General features: G+C 39.8%; 1 protein-coding gene across 3 annotated transcripts in view; it reads left to right on the top strand.

The window, feature by feature from the left end:
- helz2a (helicase with zinc finger 2a) overlaps positions 1-17,599 on the top strand; it is a 120,585-nt gene that overhangs the window by 67,636 nt on the left and 35,350 nt on the right. For 2 of the 3 annotated variants that reach the window (XM_073061700.1, XM_073061703.1), the window contains exons 10-14: positions 1,314-4,845; positions 7,259-7,359; positions 8,713-8,835; positions 10,661-10,819; positions 14,945-15,089. In XM_073061700.1, the coding sequence (XP_072917801.1) occupies positions 1,314-4,845; positions 7,259-7,359; positions 8,713-8,835; positions 10,661-10,819; positions 14,945-15,089 (4,060 nt within the window). The remainder of the gene's footprint in view (positions 1-1,313; positions 4,846-7,258; positions 7,360-8,712; positions 8,836-10,660; positions 10,820-14,944; positions 15,090-17,599) is intronic. The other variant, XM_073061701.1, reaches the window with a different exon arrangement.

Here is a 17,599-nt window from a genome sequence, read left to right as displayed (position 1 = left end):
TAGGGGTAAAAATATTGTCCGATGGAAATATCAAAGTCTCTCGAGTTCATGCAGGCTTTTTGCCTTTTGGGGACCGCTGGGTTTCACGTGTTGGAGAGAGAGAGAATTTTTGGTGAGAAAATAAACTTGCCAGCCTTTTGGACTCAAATCGTTGAATCGGGAACGTGGGTTCCCTGTTGTCAGTTCGAAGTCCTTTTCGGTGTTATCAGCCACTCACTCCCTAGGCTAGGGGAAACGAACCACACGTGGCTTCCAAATAGCTTCCCGTCATCATGGGAACGATGAGCGATGGTGTCTCCTTCTGGTGCGTCGCTAGGGTACTGCCTCCTGCAGTCCCCTTTTTATCTTGACTTGCAGAGTTGTAGATGTCAATCAAGGTGGGGTGATACAATCCCCACCCCACATTGCCTGAGGGTGTCCATGTAGCCATGATAGCTGGCACATAGTATAGAATCGCAATCCACAAAGGTGTCTCCAAGAAATAATGGTCAAATCCGTTGCGTTGTCTCTCTCTCTTTTCCTGGGTCCAAGACCCGAATTAATAGCGATCTTGCGATTCTCAGGAAGGAGGGGGCTGGGATCATAACAATATTTTTTGTACTATTTACAAACATGAGTAAAAAATCTTTACATTACGTCTCCATCTGAATGTGCAATGTGCAAATTATAGTAATTTGTAATCAATATTATGTACAGTAAGATATACAACAGAACAGTCAATATAGCTTAGAAATACAGTTGTGTCAGTGTGAATTAATCAGTCTGTTGGCCTGGTGGAAGAAGCTGTCCCAGAGCCTGTTGGTCCTGGCTTTAATGCTGTGGTACCGTTTCCTGGATGGTAGCAGCTGGAACAGTTTGTGGTTGGGGTGACTTAGGTCCCCAATGATCCTTCGGGCCCTTTTTATGCACCTGTCTCTGTAAATGTTCTGAATAGTGGGAAATTCACATCCACAGATGGGCTGGGCTGTCTGCACCACTCTCTGCAGAGTCCTGCAATTGAGGGAAGTAAGGTTCCCATACCAGGCAGTGATACAGCCAGTCAGGATGCTCTTAATTGATTATACTTGCTTATACTCAGTGATAAGTAACCTACAAAATATTTTCTAACATTATTTTGGTGATAATATTTTACTTAACTTTGGCTTGAAGGTCAGTCGTTTGACATTTGTAGGAAAGTATTGTCATGTTTCTGAAACCTCTTCCACTATTCAGTAAAGCATTGCCTTTTCTGATGAATACTTGACTCTATTTTTCACAGAGGTGAAAAGCGACAGCTTTATTGGAGGTAATTTTTTGTTTTGTTTTTTCACCAGGAAAGCAGTTCAGAGTGATAATCATCTCTACAGTGCATACTCGTGAAAGCAGTATCTCTTCAAAGGGAGCTGGTTTAGAGTTTTTCAGTCAACCCAGGGTTTTGAACACAGCCATGACACGGGCTCAATCTCTTGTAATAGTTGTTGGTAATGCTTTGGCTCTTTGCTCTTTTGGAAACTGCAGAAAAATTTGGAAGAAGTATATACAGGAGTCCATTGACAACGAAAGCATTTACCCCGAGGATCTGTCAATGGAGCAGATTAAACAGGCCATTGATGACACTGAATACTGGGCTCCTAGAGATGAAGATGAAAGTGACAGTGACTCAGAAAAAGGCCTTGATCCAATACTGCAAGAACTTCTGGATGAGAGCAAGAACGTGACATTAACCCTAACAGAGGAGGGATTTGTAGATTTTGTTACAGGTGAGGTTAACGAACAGGAACGTACGAGTAGTGAAGTGTCCTTTCAATCCTCTCAGAAGAGGAACAATGTACAGTACACAGATTATCCAAAGGAAGTCCTGCAAACACTGCTGTTAACTGATCCTTATAAATATAAGCAATGTGAAATAGTCATGGAAAAGTTTTACAAAGGCTATGCCATCGTTCTCGATGATCCTCAGGCTATACACATTAAAATAGAAGGTCGAGCTAATTGTGGAAAATCATTTCCCGGTGACCAGGTTTTGGTTGAAGTTCTTTCACTGAGGTCTGAGGAAGGTGACATTCCTGATGTAAGTGGAAAGGTTGTTGGCGTTTTGAAAACAGGTGACCTGCCACGAACCTTTGTCTGCAGAGTTGATGAATATGATTCACAAGTCATGGTTCCTATCAACAAATGTGTTACAAAAATCTACACACCATGGTATAAGAGGATTTGCAACAAAATCCCTATTCGCAAAGCCAATAAAGATAGATGCTATGAGACAGTAAAAACTATAAACCTCACTGAAGAAATAAGAAGAGATAAGTTCTTTGTTGTTGAAATAATATGTTGGCGAGAAAGTTTTTACCTTCCTCTGGGAATTGTTACTAAGGTTCTCCCTGCAGCAGTAACCATGGATCGTGGAATGGAAGTACTGAACTTAGAATATCAAGTTAATGACAGCTTTCCAAATGAAATTATCAAAGAGCTGAAGCTACTCAGTCAGGAATCTAAACAACTTAATGACAATCGAAAGGATTGCCGGAACTACTTTACATTTACAGTGGATCCAGTGGATTCCAAGGATCTTGATGATGCTATTAGTGTGAGAGATTTAGATGAATACTATGAAATAGGTGTTCACATCACAGATGTAACAAGCTTTGTGCCAAAAGGTAGTTTCTTAGATGCTGAGGCTCAGAGACGTGGACTTACTTACTATCCTCCTACAGGAGATCCAATTCACATGCTTCCTCCAAAGCTGAGCCAAAAACTCTGCAGCCTTCTCCCCGGAAAAGACCGCAAGGTTATCTCTTTGTTTGTTCAGGTACAAAAAAGTACAGATATAGTTGTAAAAGCAAACTTTTCACTTTCTGACATTCAGTCCAATAGGAAACTTACTTATGAAGAAGCAGAGGATATTATCGAACATTTTAGTGGAAGTGAATTGAGATTTGGTACTTTGGAGGACTCAGTTGCAGTAGCCTTTCACTTTGCCAGAATTCACCGAAAGTACAGACTTCAAGATGGTTATTACTATGAAAAGCCTGATGAACATAGACAACTAGGAAAGAGAAGGTCCCATCAGATGATTGAAGAACTCATGATCATGATGAATAGCTTTGTTGCTGAATTCTTGACCAATAAGATGAAAACAATGAATGTAACTCCAGTGAGATGCCAAGGTGCTCCTGCTCATCAGCAAATGGTCAATCTAAAGCAAAAATATAAAGACTTGGTTTGCCTTTCCATTCATCTCCCTCATCTAATGGCTGCTGGACCAAGTTCTCAATCTCCATCTTTTAACGAATTCCAAATCTTGACATCTTTATGGGATTGTCTGATAAAAGCGGCAAAGGATACTGAAATTCACAAGCTGATAGATTTCATTGCCACAGATGACATCCACCCAAATCTTGCACCAATATCATTAGAGCTGAGAAAACTTATGCTCAAAGCCTTCACTATTCGATCTAACTCAACATTACTTTCAAAACAGGGTCATTATTCTCTTCACGTTGAATCTTATACTTGGGCCACATCACCAATTCGGCGATATCTAGATATAGTTATTCAACGTCTCCTTACTCAAGTTTTACGCAAGGTAGATATTCAATACACCAGACAGGAAATTGACAAATTTTGCATTGACTTCAATAGGAAAAAAAGGAAGGCTTCAAGCTATGAAAAAATAGCTGACAGTCTTTACTTAGCAACTCAGCTTCAAAATCAAGCTCTGAAAAAACTGGCATTTGCTGTCAATGTTGAACCATTGTCAAGGCACTTTGGTGTTCTGTTCGCTTTGAACTCTGATGCTCTTTCAGAGGCCCACTGCATAAACTACAGAACTCTGCAGCTGGTGGATCAACCTGCATTTAATGAGGAATCTAAAACAATGAAATTGATGTGGAGGAAAAGAATCTACAGTTTAGAAACTTCAAGAAAAACTTTCCTTCCACCGGGCCAATTCAGAAATCCATATGTCCGTAGGATTAATAGTAGCACATGGCAGGAGCTTTTAAAAGCAGTCAAATCAGATGAATTTTCCAAGGTAGCTGCTCTTGTCTTGGAGGAGAACAAACGTCGTCAATCTGATGTGATGAAAGAGCATTTTGGCAAGATAGAAGTAAGCAAGGGTCAACCATCACATTATGTAACAATTTCTATGGAAGTGAAAAATGGTGAAGTGTTGCAAATACAGCTGACTAAAGGAATAAACAATGGGTTCTTGGTACCAGCTGTGCAATTGTTTAGTGTAACTCCAATGTTTGAGATTTGTGTGGAACATGCAGAAAATCCTGTTACCTGCTTTTCAGAGTATGCTTCACAGTCAACCCAAAAAAACTACAAAGATATAAAGGCATATCAAGCTGTCTGGGGACCACTGTGTGCAATGGAATCTGCATCCAGTGCTGTGGCTGAGAATGAAGTTATAGTCATTTATGGTGTTAAGATAGCTTGGAAAAACAAAAATATGCATGGTAAAATTCTATATGGCTCTTTTGCTATTCCCAAAGAAAATTGTAAAAATTGGGCCATTGAAAGTGCACTGGCCAAGTGCTATTTGTGTCTCCGGTGTAGGTGCTTGAAGCAAAATGTGGCAAATGATCTGACCAAAAATGAAGAGCCTCTTTACCAAATTATGAAGAAACCTGATGCGCCAGAAAATTCTTCAGAACTAAATATTGACCCTACCAGTTACACTTGGGTGGCACATGCTGTGACTAATGTATTTTCCAATGATGGTCTGAAATCTGATAGAGAGCCCAACTTGAGGACAGACTTTACTGTACACCAAATACCCATGGACACCATCCCTAAGGAAATATTTCAGGAGGATACAAGATTCATTGTGGAAATAATCCCAAAGCAACTTCCTGAAATGTAAGTATTGTGACTGCAAAATTATAATATAAAGCTATGTGTAATTTTGTAGTAGTTTATAGGGATTTGAACTCTAGATTCGGAATCTACCAGACTTAGCATCAAGTATCTCAAACCAAGTTTATCGATTTTAATTTCCTGATTCTCCTTAAATATGAGAAAATAATGACTCAAAATCAGTCCTTCTCCTATGGTTGACAAAGTAAGTACAACCTCAAACAATATTCTATGTTAGTAGGTGAAATAGATCTTTATCCTGAAAATAATATTTCTTTGTAAAATATATGATCAGTTTTAATTATTCAATTTGTTCATCAGAGATTTGGCAAATTTTTTACATGTTTGCTGAACTATGTCTTTACTGTCATTCAGCTGGTTCATGAACTCATCACTTACGTAAAAGATTGTCATATGAACTAAACAAAGTGAAAGGCAAATTTCTTTCATAAATGTCCCTGTAGTTTTGGTGTTAATCTTTTAAATTATTTTTCATGGTGATCAGTTAACTTCAATTATGTTTATAATTTGCAGTGTGGCCTGTCTTATCATTTGTATTCTGTTATCAAATATATCCTCTGTTGCTGTTGTTTATCTGATGGAGTGGCATATTGTATCACCAAAAGGCTACCTGATATCTTTTTATTTTAATAGTTTTTCAAAAGGTATATATTCACTGTAGGAAATCGTGGGAATGCTCTCTTTCTGTTTATAGTGTTGGATGCTCCAAGTTTTAAGAGATAAGATACATAAGTTTTGAAAACTTAATTATGCATTTTAATAGTGTTTTCTAAGTCTTGGCTTCAACTCAGAGTCTCAGAACAGGGCACATGGAAAGTAGCTTGGTGGATGTTTATTGCGTACATTACGACTGACCTTCTAAAGATAAGTTGTACTTTAGAATTTGTCCCAGAGCGAGATGTGTTGTAGGCTGACAATTACTGTGAAGACAGAGGTCTTATTATGGAATTATTTAAGTGTTAGTGACAAATTAGTTAGGTTGGAGGGTAATGGCTTGTGGGGCAGGTAAGGGAAACTCTGTGATGGACAGGAGTACTTCCAGTTCGGGAAGTGAGTTACTGAGTTGTATTCTCAGAGATGATGTCTTCACAATAATTACCAGAGTACATTTGCTAATTAAAGGTTGCTATTTTCTTTATTGTTCTTGTTCAGTAATAATCTGCCAGAGGATTCCAAGTACATTAAAATGAAGCCATAGAAATCCTGCTTTGTAAGTAGGATTTTGGACATTGGATTCTGTATGATTAGATGGTTGAACTTACCCCAAGTCCATTTCATGAAAGTGTTAAACTAGACACAGTTTAAAGATCTCAGTGACTGCCACCATCGAAAAACCTGTAGGGTAGCAGTACATTGCCTATTGCTTCTTTCTGTGCTATTGCTTAAAGATGAACTAGATAGGTCACTAATTTGGACAACAGTCACATTTATGTGGTTGCCTTAATGAAATAAAAGCAAGTAAATATTGTTTCACAAAACATTATCAAAATAAATTGACAGCAAGCTTGGTATGGAATTAGAACAAATGACCACATTTTTGTTCAGACATAGATTTTAGGTGTTTCAAAAGAGGAGAGAAAAGGAAAAGCAAAACTGTTGAAGAAAGCTTTTACAGAATTATGGCCTGGGCCACTGCAACCATGACTGGCAATTGTGTAGCAAATAAAACTAGAGATGCACAAGATGTCAAAATTGAAGGATTTCAAGATCATCAATTATCAAACAAAGCTGTCTCATACTGCATTTATATTCCAGTACATTGAAAGCAACTATAAATGTATCAAAGAGGAGAAATTTTGATTCATGAAGATATTCTTAATTAGTTTTCTATTGCTGCCACTGAGGTTTCTAGTAGTTATCAAGTACCAAGGACAAAATATAAAACAATTATTTTCTTCCAATATGGCAACCCCATCACTGTTTACAGTCTTGGTTTTGGAAGTTCAGCCAACGTTCAGAATGTGATATATATTCCAAAAACTGGACCATATATTGATGTTTATACAGTATTCTCTGTTTAAGAATCATCTTGGTTAGGTCTAAAGCAATGAAACATCTTATCAATGTAATGAATTTTCATCTTCTATCTGCTGTCTTGCCCAGTTACTGTACGTGCCTACCAGAATTGCTTCTTCTCATCTAAAGTTTGATTTGGGACTAGAAAAATATCTGAAACCTTTTGGTATTTTTTAGCTGTATGTTTATTTTTTAAAAAAGGTATAAGAACTGGGCAGTTGTGACTGATCTAGAAAAGAATTATCAAAAATAGTTGCAAATAATGGAAACCTAAGATAAAATATGAATTTGATACACTGTGTAAAAGGAAGTGCAGAGATTACGATGGTACTCTTCATTTGACATAGTCAATCTCTGTATCTTCTCTTTAAATTTTCAGACGTAAGGAGGAGGCTGTTCGGAAACTTGCTGATGCATCACCACTTGCTCAGAGTATAGCACTGGCTCAGCAGATACCTATTAGAAGTAAGAACATAAAATGTAAGATATGTAGACACCATTATTTTAGAACATTGATAAAGAGTTTAATAAATATATCATTTTACTGGTTTGTGACAATCAGAACTCAATGAATTGCTAGCATTTCATAGACAATACAATTCAAAAACCCATGAACCATCTGTCTACTCCAGTGCACCGTGTAGATGATGTGACTTTCATGTTCTGTGTGTGTTGAAGAAATCACCTAATGGTGAACAAATATTAGTTTCTGTGTATTAATTGCTATTTAATGTTATATCTTAGAAGTGAAACACTTGATATCAAAGGTCCTTAGTATGTGTTTTCCTTTGGCAATGCAATGTTATACACGAATTGTTAACCTCAAGTAAGAAATCCCATATTGTATTAATTGACAACAACAAACTGCTTAAACCTGCTACAAATGGACCTAAATTTACTTTAACTGGAAAGACAAAATATAGTTTACATTGCAATAAAATGTCATTTAATGCACCATTTACTGAATAGGATTAATAAATATATTAGACTGTAGGATTCAATCTGATTCTGCCATCTCTGAAGTTTAAGCAGACATTGTATTTTGTGATCCTGATAATCTTTCATTATTACAGCTACACTTTGCTTTTGGCATCTAATATTAGATATACAAAAGGCTGGAGGGACTCAATCAGGCAGCATTCTGGAGAAGGGAATAATCAGATGACTTTTAGTCTGAGGCCCGATACGTCGACTGTTTATTCTTTTCCATAGATGCTGCCTGACCTGCTGAGCTCCTCCAGCATTTTGTATGTGGTACTGTGGATTCCCAGCCTCTGCCAAATCTCTTGTGCTTAACATTAAATATCTTCAATGTTTATTTCTTTTTCAATCTGAACTCTTGCTTCTCCCATTCTCTTGTAACTTTCTGACCAATCTTAGGTGCCAAACTGGATTGTTGTTTTGAAGGTTTTAATCAGATTTTCATGATTAATCTCCTATCATGAATTTGCTAACCCTGTTTACCTGGACAAACTACCGTACTCGATAATACTAAACCACCACTACTTTATTTATTTCCTATCAGTCACCTTATTAAACAGCCTGGCATCACTCTATAGACATATAATCTATCTATGTATATTGTATAAGTTATTTTATGTATTTATATTTATTGTGTTTTTATGTGGTGCATCAGATCTGGAGGAAAATTTATTTCATTTTTCTTATACTTGTGTACAGGAAATTGCATTAAACAATCTTGAAAAAGTATTAATAAAATATGCTAATTCCAATAACACTTTCAGATATTTATCTTGCACCTACATTTCCACTTTATTATTGAGTATTGATCATTATTGATTAACACGTGCCTATTGGAAACAATTGTCCTAGGGCTACAAAAAAACAAGCAGAAATGCTACAATATTCCTGGGCTACCAAATCTCAACCCGAGCCAAGAAAATGCAGTTCGTTGTGCTCTTCAAAGTCCCTTTACACTTATTCAAGGCCCGCCAGGTAAGAAGGCTTCTTAACTTATTTAACAGGGTTGAGGAATCAAGAACTAGAAGGCATATTTTAAGGTAAGAAAGATTTAATCAAAACTTTTGAGGCCACATTTTTACACAAGGGTATGACCCTATGAACACTGTAAGTCTGTATGGTCCAGTTTCCTGGATAAGGTGGTTTACATTTGAAAATTTGACAACAAAAAACTTGGATAATAGAGCAAAGATTTTTAATTATCTGCAGAGAAACTTATTAACTGAAAAGAATCAGAAGGGGTATTAGGGAACAAAAATACTTGAAAAACTGCATGAGATAAAACAGTAATGCATGTGATGTTTTAGCATTCCTGCTTCATCACAAAGAATTTTACTCAGCTAACAATGTTTTGTAACTTTGTTTTGCATTTTAACAAAAATTATCAAAATATTAGATTATGATATGCCATGTATCATTACATTTGAATAGATAGATGAAATGTAATTGAAAGTCAAGGTCGATACATTTTGTCCTTGCATGCTGTGATGAACTACATATACCTGTCTGGACACGCCCCCTGATGACTGCTCCTGTGGCTCCTCCCACAGACCCCTGTATAAAGGTGATGGAGGTCTGAGCCCGGCCTCTCAGTCTCCAGGATGTAGTATGGTGGTCACTCACTGCTTGTTCCTTCTTCCAGTCAATAAAAGCCGATACCTCGCTTTTACGTCTCAGAGTGAGTTATTGATGGTGCATCACATGTACTGGCCACACTTACATGCAGAGAAGTGTGGTTGCCCATAATTATCATTCATGGATGTGTGATTAGTATCATTCCTGGACCATTTACGTGGGACATCATGATGCCTCTTAAGCCTATTTCATTATTGTGTGAGACATCCTTTAAGTAATTTATCATTCAGCACTCCCTCAGGCCCCCTTCCCTTGGGTGTAAACCATATCCTTCCCTCAAACTGGGACACCCACTTGATTCTCTGACCTGCTGACAAAGCCATCCCTGTACCCTTTTACTTACTAATATTCCCTCTTAAGTCTGATTGCCAGCCTAGTCAAATAACTCATTTTAATTCCTGAGTGTTAATCAGAACTTCTCCTTACCAGCTTTGTCAACTCCTTTCCTAATCAGAATTAGGTTTTTCATCATTGACATGTGTCGACAAATTTGTTGTTTTGTAGCAGCAGTAAAGTGAAAAACATAATGGATGTTGTAAGTTACAAGAAATATTGTACTGTCTCAGTACTTTTCATTCACACCTATTTTGTAAATAACAGTATTCTTTGCATTTCTGGTTAGATGCTAACCGCATTTCATCGGCTTTGTATCTGTACTCGGCACAATGACAATAAAGTTGAATCTAATCTCAAATAAATAATAATGCAAAGAGGAATAGTGAGGTAATGTTTACGAGTTCATGGACCACTCAGAGATCTGATGAGAGAAGGGGTTGTATTCCCTTACTTTGTGCTATCTGCAACATTTCCCAGTACTGACCATATCCTGAACAACTTTGCCCCCACTCCACTCCCACTCATCCCCAGTTACACCCCTTTACCAAATGGCAGAAACCCTCTACATTTCCAAACTCAACATTGATTGACTGACAGTTAGTCAGTAGCCGTGGGCCTGTACATGCATTGATCAATCTGTAGGCAAGTTTTACTCCTAAAATGGAAAAATCTTTGGCTTTAAATGAGTCTTTCTGCCTGGCTAGTACTGGTAGCTGAAAATGTGCTCATTGATATTGCGATGTGTTCATTTCTGATCTGTGTATGAAGATTCACCCCTTTGTTTCTTAAAGCAAGTTTCTTAATTCATACTGATAACCTTTTTATACAGGAACAGGAAAAACTATGGTTGGAGTTCATATCGTATATTGGTTCCATAAAATGAATTTGAAGCTTAATCCATCTCCTGGCCCAGCAGAACCAGATGGGCACAATAAAAACTATATACTGTACTGTGGACCTTCCAACAAATCCGTCAATGTTGTTGCTGGTAAAGTGAAATTATATCACTAAATTTATAGTAACTTAGAAATTTGGTCCTTGTTTTTTAAAGGGGGAGGCAGGTAAATTTTTGAAAGATCAGGGGATTAATGTCTCTGGGGAACTGGCACAGGAGAGTGTTTGAGGGCTTGGACAGGTCAGCCCTGGTCATAGTGAGTGACAGGGCAGACTTGAGGGATTGTGCGACCTTCTCCTGCTTATACTTTCAACTGAAACAAAAGTTGCTGGAAAACCTCACCAGGTCAGGCAGCGAAAAACAGACAGTATTTTGGGTCTGTGATCCTTTTTCTGATTTCCAACACCTGCATTTTTTTTTTTGATTTCCTGCTCCTATTTCTGGTGTCCTTGGACTGCAGAGTTCACCAGTTTTCTTCAGGACCCTCCATCTACTTTACACATAAATGCATAGCAGGTCTTGGACACATCTAGTGAATCCAGGACTGAATACTCCTTCAATGCCTTTCAATGATACATGTATGCACCATGTTATCTAAAGATGGATAACTACTGCAGAAGAAGGTCTTCATGGTGTCCGTGAGGTCACCTATGGTACAATTTAAAGGGACCTGCTAAAGCAGATTCCAGTTCAGTGCTGGGACCCTTCCTGTCTCCTTCCCAAGCGACCATTTCATCACCATTACATTAGCCTTCATTCCTCTACCTCTACCTATTGAAGTTTGCAATAATGCAGCATTGTGATTGAAAGGTAACAGTAATTGCCATTAATACTTTTTTAAATGTGCGTGTATGAATGTGCAACTACTTCCATGTGCACTCATGGAGTACAAAGATACACAGACTGACAGACACATGCGCGCACAGTTGCGGTTTTTTTGTAGGATTCAGCTTAGAATTGAAGACATTTCTCAGTGCTGCCTTTTGATAGCCTTAGTTTCTCAGATGATATGCAATTTTGTAATAATTTAAGTTAATCTTTCATGCCTTCCACTACACATAAGGATGGATAAGCAATGTTGATAAACATATTAATTTTCTATTTTACATAGTTTTTCATCATCAAGCTCTTAAAAACTATAGCTTAGGAGATCTCGAGCAACACATAAATGAGGCAAGGTCCTGATGAAGGGTCTCACTTCAAAATGTTGACTGTTTATTTGCCTCCATCGATGGTGCCTGACCTGCTGATTTCCTCCAGCATTCTGAGTGTGTTACTCAACATTTCCAGCATCTGCAGTTTCCCATGACTGAGTTTAAAAAAGACTCTTCTAAATTCTGTTTAGAACATCTCTTTAATTCTCCCCCCCCCAAATAATCCTGATGAAATAATGGAAGGATTTTACTTCCAAACTCCATTATCCTTAGCAAGCTGACCAACTATAAAATAAGGAATAAATTGCTTCTTTGTGTTCTATTATGTCCTTAGTTGTGCAGAAGTACTTAACACCGTTATTTATTTCAGAAATGCATATAGGTTGTTGCATAAGAAAATGAAGCAATCAAAAAACAAAATATTTCATCCCAAGAACAGAAGATGAATAAAAGCTCAAACCATCTGATACTCTGTACCATTCGTAAACCAAGAAAAATTAGTTAAGACATAAGAACTCATCTTTCTTTCCCTCCTGGTCTCTTATAATCATTTACATCGAACAAGACAAGCAGAGGGAATCTCAATTGAACTTGTTATCTCAGGGCAGCATCCACAAGTTGCAGTACTCCAAAACTACTGGATTAAATGCACAGCCTATGCCTTCCATTAAATAAGTGTTGTGCTGTGAAGCGATCACTTCAAGTTACAAAGAAAAAAATATTACCACTTTTTCAAAATAACAGTTTTCACTATATATCAGAAAACAAAGAACATAGGGAACCTACAGCACGATACAGGCTCTTCAGCCCACAAAGCTGTGCCGAACATGTCCTTACCTTAGAAATTACTAGGCTTACCCATAGCCTTCTATTTTCCTAAGTTCCGTGTATCTATCCAGGAGTCTCTTAAAAGACACTATCGTTTCCACCTCCACCACCGTCGCTGGCAGCCCATTCCACGCACTCACCACTTGCTGCATAAAAAACTTACCCCTGACATCTCCTGTGTACCTACTTCCAAGCACCTTAAAACTATGCCTTCTCATGCTAGCCATTTCAGCCCTGTCAAAAAGACTCTGACTATCCACACGATCAAAGTCTCTCATTATCTTGTACACCTCTATCAGGTCACCTCTCATCCTCCGTCGTTCCAAGAAGAAAAGGCCGAGTTCATTTGACCTATTCTGATAAAGCATGCTCCCCAATCCAGGCAACATCCTTGTAAATCTCCTCTGCACCCTTTCTATGGTTTCCACATCCTTCCTGCAGTGGGGCAACCAGAATTGAGCACAGTACTCCTAGTTGGGTCTGACCAGGTTCCTATATAGCTGCAACATTACCTCTCAGCTCTTAAAATTCAGTCCTACGACTGATGAAGATCAATGAATGCCTTAACCACAGAATCAACTTGCGTAGCAGCTTTGAGTGTCCTATGGACTCGGACGCCAAGATCCCTCTGATCCTCCACACTGCCAAGAGACTTGCCATTAAAGCTATATTCTGCCATCATATTTGACCTATCAAAATGAACCACCTCACACTTACCTTGGTTGAATTCCATCTGCCACTTCTCAGCCCAGTTTTGCATCCTTTAAATGTCCCGCTGTAACCTCTGACAGCTCTTCACACTATCCACAACACACCCAACCTTTGTGTCATCAACATACTTACTAACCCATCCCTACATGTCCTCATCCAGGTCATTTATAAAAATCACCAAGAGTAGGGAGTCCCGGAACAGATCCCTGAGACACACCACTGGTCACCGGCCTCCATGCAGAATATGATCCATCTACAACCACACTTTGCCTTCTGTGGGAAAGCCAGTTCTGGATCCACAAAGCAAGGTCCCCTTGGATATTTGATAAGGTACCCTATGCCTCCTTACTTTCTCAATAAGCCTTGCATGGGGTACCTTATCAAATGCCTTGCTAAAATCCATATACATTACATCTACTGCTCTACCTTATTCAATGTGTTTAGTCACATCCTCAAACAATTCAATCAGGCTCATAAGACATGACCTGCCTTTGACAAAGCCATGCTGACTATTCCTAATCATATTATGTCTCTCTGATTGTTCATAAATCCTGCCTCTCCGGATCTTCTCCATCAACTTATCAACCACTGAAGTAAGACTCACTGGTCTATAATTTCCTGGGCCATCCCAACTCCCTTTTTTGAATAAAGGAACAACATCCGCAACCCTCCAATCCTTGGGATTCTCTCCCGTCTTCATTGATGATGCAAAGATCATTGCCAGAGGCTCAGCAATTTCCTCCCTCGCTTCCCACAGTAGTCTGGGGTACATCCCGTCCGGTCCCGGTAACTAATCTAACTTGATGCTTTCCAAAAGCTCCAGCACATCCTCTTCCTTAATATCTACATGTTCAAGCTTTTCAGTCCGCTGTAAGTCATCCCTACAATCGCCAAGATCCTTTTCTGTAGTTAATACTGAATCAAAGTATTCTTTAAGTACCTCTGCTATCTCCTCTGGTTCCATACACACTTTTCCACTGTTAATTGAAATAATTTTAGAGCTGTATTTCCCAATGAATAATTTTAGAGCTGTATTTCTCAAAAAGGAAATTCATTGCATAATCTCATGCAACCATCAAAGGGCGATGCTATTTGTCCCATTAATGTGAATGGTATCAAATAGAATGTGTTTTATGGTGTTAAATGATAATTTGGTTATATTATTATAAGTGCAGGTGTGCAGTATCTTGAATGTGTTCATAACACTTTACAAGATGAAAGATTGAATAAATTATTAAAAATGTTGTGCTGACATTTGTGAAAATTGTGAAGAATGTCATACTGATATTGGCCAACAGGAATAGGACTGAAGGTGGTCAATTTTATTTCACAATGACTATACAGTCATCAAATAGAGGAGGGCTTTATTGCCACCTCTGCAAATAGCATGAAATGGAACATGGTGTCAAATATTTAAATTAATGATATCAGAATGTCAAGATGATCAGTAACTTTCAGATGTATACAAATATTTAATTGTTAACAACATGAACCTGCAAAATACTTTTATCTGTGCTTTATATAGAATACCTCCTGGAGCTGAAAACAGAGCTGAAACCACTCCGTGTTTACAGTGAGCAAGTGGAGATAATGGATTTTCCATATCAAGGCAGCAACCTGTTGATCTCAAAGAGGTCCATGAGAGAAGCAAAACCAAAACCTGAACTGAAGTGAATATTCCTCTTGCAATTTTAATAATTCTTAATTACATGTTATTGTATAATGGCCTGCAGTGCAGTTTTAGAAGTTAGGAAACATCAAATTTTACATGCGAAAATTGTATACAATTCCATGGTCACTTTAAAATCGGAAAGGCATTGAGAAGGTACACAAGTACACAAACGATGATGTTGTGCATTTATTCTTCAAGCTAAGTGTAACCCCTGGGTCACCTCAGGCATCGCTCAAACTCGTTCTAGTCTAGGGGGAGCAGCCTTCGGCCCCGCCAAACTGGGTAATCAGCTGGTGTGGATGCTGTGTGATGTCCCCGCCTCGCTCAAAAAACAGACAGTACACCTTATGCGATTAAATGAGTACAATTTATAAAGATTACTATAACTAAGCGATTACTAACGATACAGTATATATGAATAAGAGAAAAAAAAGAAAAGGCGCCAAACTTATCAAAGTCCAAACCACTTCGTGCACAACCGTTGGAGCTCAATTACTGAAGTCTTCTGGTATTCGATCCCCCTCCGATCTCCTCGACCCGCCTCCTGGGACCCCCACGGTGGTCGACCAGTCGCTCCACACTCCTCTGTCTCCGTCTCCTCTCATCACCGAAAACCTTGGGCCGGGGACCCCCGCTCGGGGTCCGTACCGTCGCCCAGCTTCCAGCACCCCGTCCTCTCTCTCTCACTCCATCGCGCCGACTCCCCAAAAGTCCCCCACCAACAATCAGTTTACAGTCCCAAACAAGCTTCCAGCACTTATCATAACAAAGACAATAGCATTCCTACCATTAAGACAGGCGCCAGGATTCCTACTTGTAACAAACAAAGACGCCATTTTGATTACATACACAGTAACAAAGAAAAAGAAAAAAACCCCCGTTACACTCTCCCCCCACCAAATAAAAGTCATGTCCTCATGACTATTAGATAACTCGTCACCTTTCCTGCCAACACACCATAAGCCAAGTACAAGCAGTGACATCTCCTCCCCACACAGTAAACCTCACGCCCTGTTCCTTAGGCGCTATATAGGCCAACTATCTGGGCGTTCCCAAACCCTTCTGAGACCTCCGTACCCCCCTCACCTAAACCCTTAGGCTAGGACACAGCTGGGGATACCTTGGGTCCACTACCAACTCCTCTTTCAATCTCTCACTCATACCCCACACTGCACACAGCTAACCCTCCCCACTACACCTGACTCAGTGGAAGAAGGGCCAAAGGTCTCTTCCTCAATCGAGGGAAAGTCAGCAAAAGGCAGCATGTACCACACATCCAGCCATCAGCCTTTGAATCCGTATTCATCCTCATTTCTTCGATCGGTAGCTGCTGTTTGATCTTCTCCAAACGGAAACACGTGGCCTGCACTGCTCCTGCAGTCTCTTCAGCCTCCTGCAATTGAGATTATCATCTTCTCTGGCCCCTGGCTCAGCAGTTCTGACTCCTGCATCCCGACCATCTCAATCTGGAATGCAGTTACTCCAACAGCTTCTTCCACCCCGACCTGAAAAGCAGCAGTTAAAGATTGGTCACCCTCCAGTTCAGTATTCACTGCACTTCTCTCCAGCTTTTTTTCTCCTCATGACTTCTTCCAGATCAACCTTCAGGTTTTGCACTTCATTTGAACTGTCGATGGTCATCTTCAGGTTCCCTTCAAGCTACCGCTTCCCCCTTCCGAGATTTGTCCGCAATTTCTTCACCTCCGCAAACTCCCTTCTCCAGGCTCTCAGTTTGCTGTGGCCCTTAGTCAAACAACTTTCTTCGTTCTCTCCAACTTGTAAGTCTTTCAAATGGTTCCAGATCACTCTCTCCGGTCTCTCAGTCTTCATTTCAAACTTGATTCCGTAGAGACAACTCTGGCACGTGTCCAGAAAACACTTTAACTCTGTAGTTCTCAGCCGCTCCTGCAACGACCTCACTTCATATTCTCCTGAGGCAAATCCAAATACCAGGAGATCATCCACATACGTCAAAATTCCAAATGCCTCCACACCCCATGGTCTTCCACATGCCCTGCAGGGAGGTTGCAAGGGCTCCGGAGATACCCTGTGGTATCTTTTCGGACCGGAAAGACTCCTAGGAAACTTTGAACCGCCGTCTTCTCCTTGGCGGCCTCACTCATCGGGATCTGGCAACATCCACTCCTCAGATCCAGCACCTTAAACCTCTTCGCACTACTCAGATAGGCCATCGCCTCTATGGCCCAATATAATCCACACAACACGCTGCCTACGTCTGCCACGCTGTAGGGGCCAGTCGCCACAACCTCTGCCTCACCGAGGTGTCTTCAGCAGTCAACTCCCCTCCCTGGTGGTATTTCGCAGCGTCCACTAAGAGGGTCTCACCCTCAGATACTCCTCCAGGCCATACCACCAACGGCTCTTGTTTGAATTCGGTATCGGCCCAATGCTGCTACACACGTCCACACAAGCAGCTCGAAACTCTGGGTGCATCGATAATGCCTCCTAACAGCTCTCACCCGCCTCCTCCGGGCAGGCCCCCAAGCG

Source organism: Hemitrygon akajei, chromosome 11 (genome assembly GCF_048418815.1).
Source record: "Hemitrygon akajei chromosome 11, sHemAka1.3, whole genome shotgun sequence".
NCBI lineage: Eukaryota > Metazoa > Chordata > Chondrichthyes > Myliobatiformes > Dasyatidae > Hemitrygon > Hemitrygon akajei.
The sequence above is the reverse complement of the archived record's forward strand: the minus strand, read 5'-3'. Positions and strand labels throughout refer to the sequence as shown.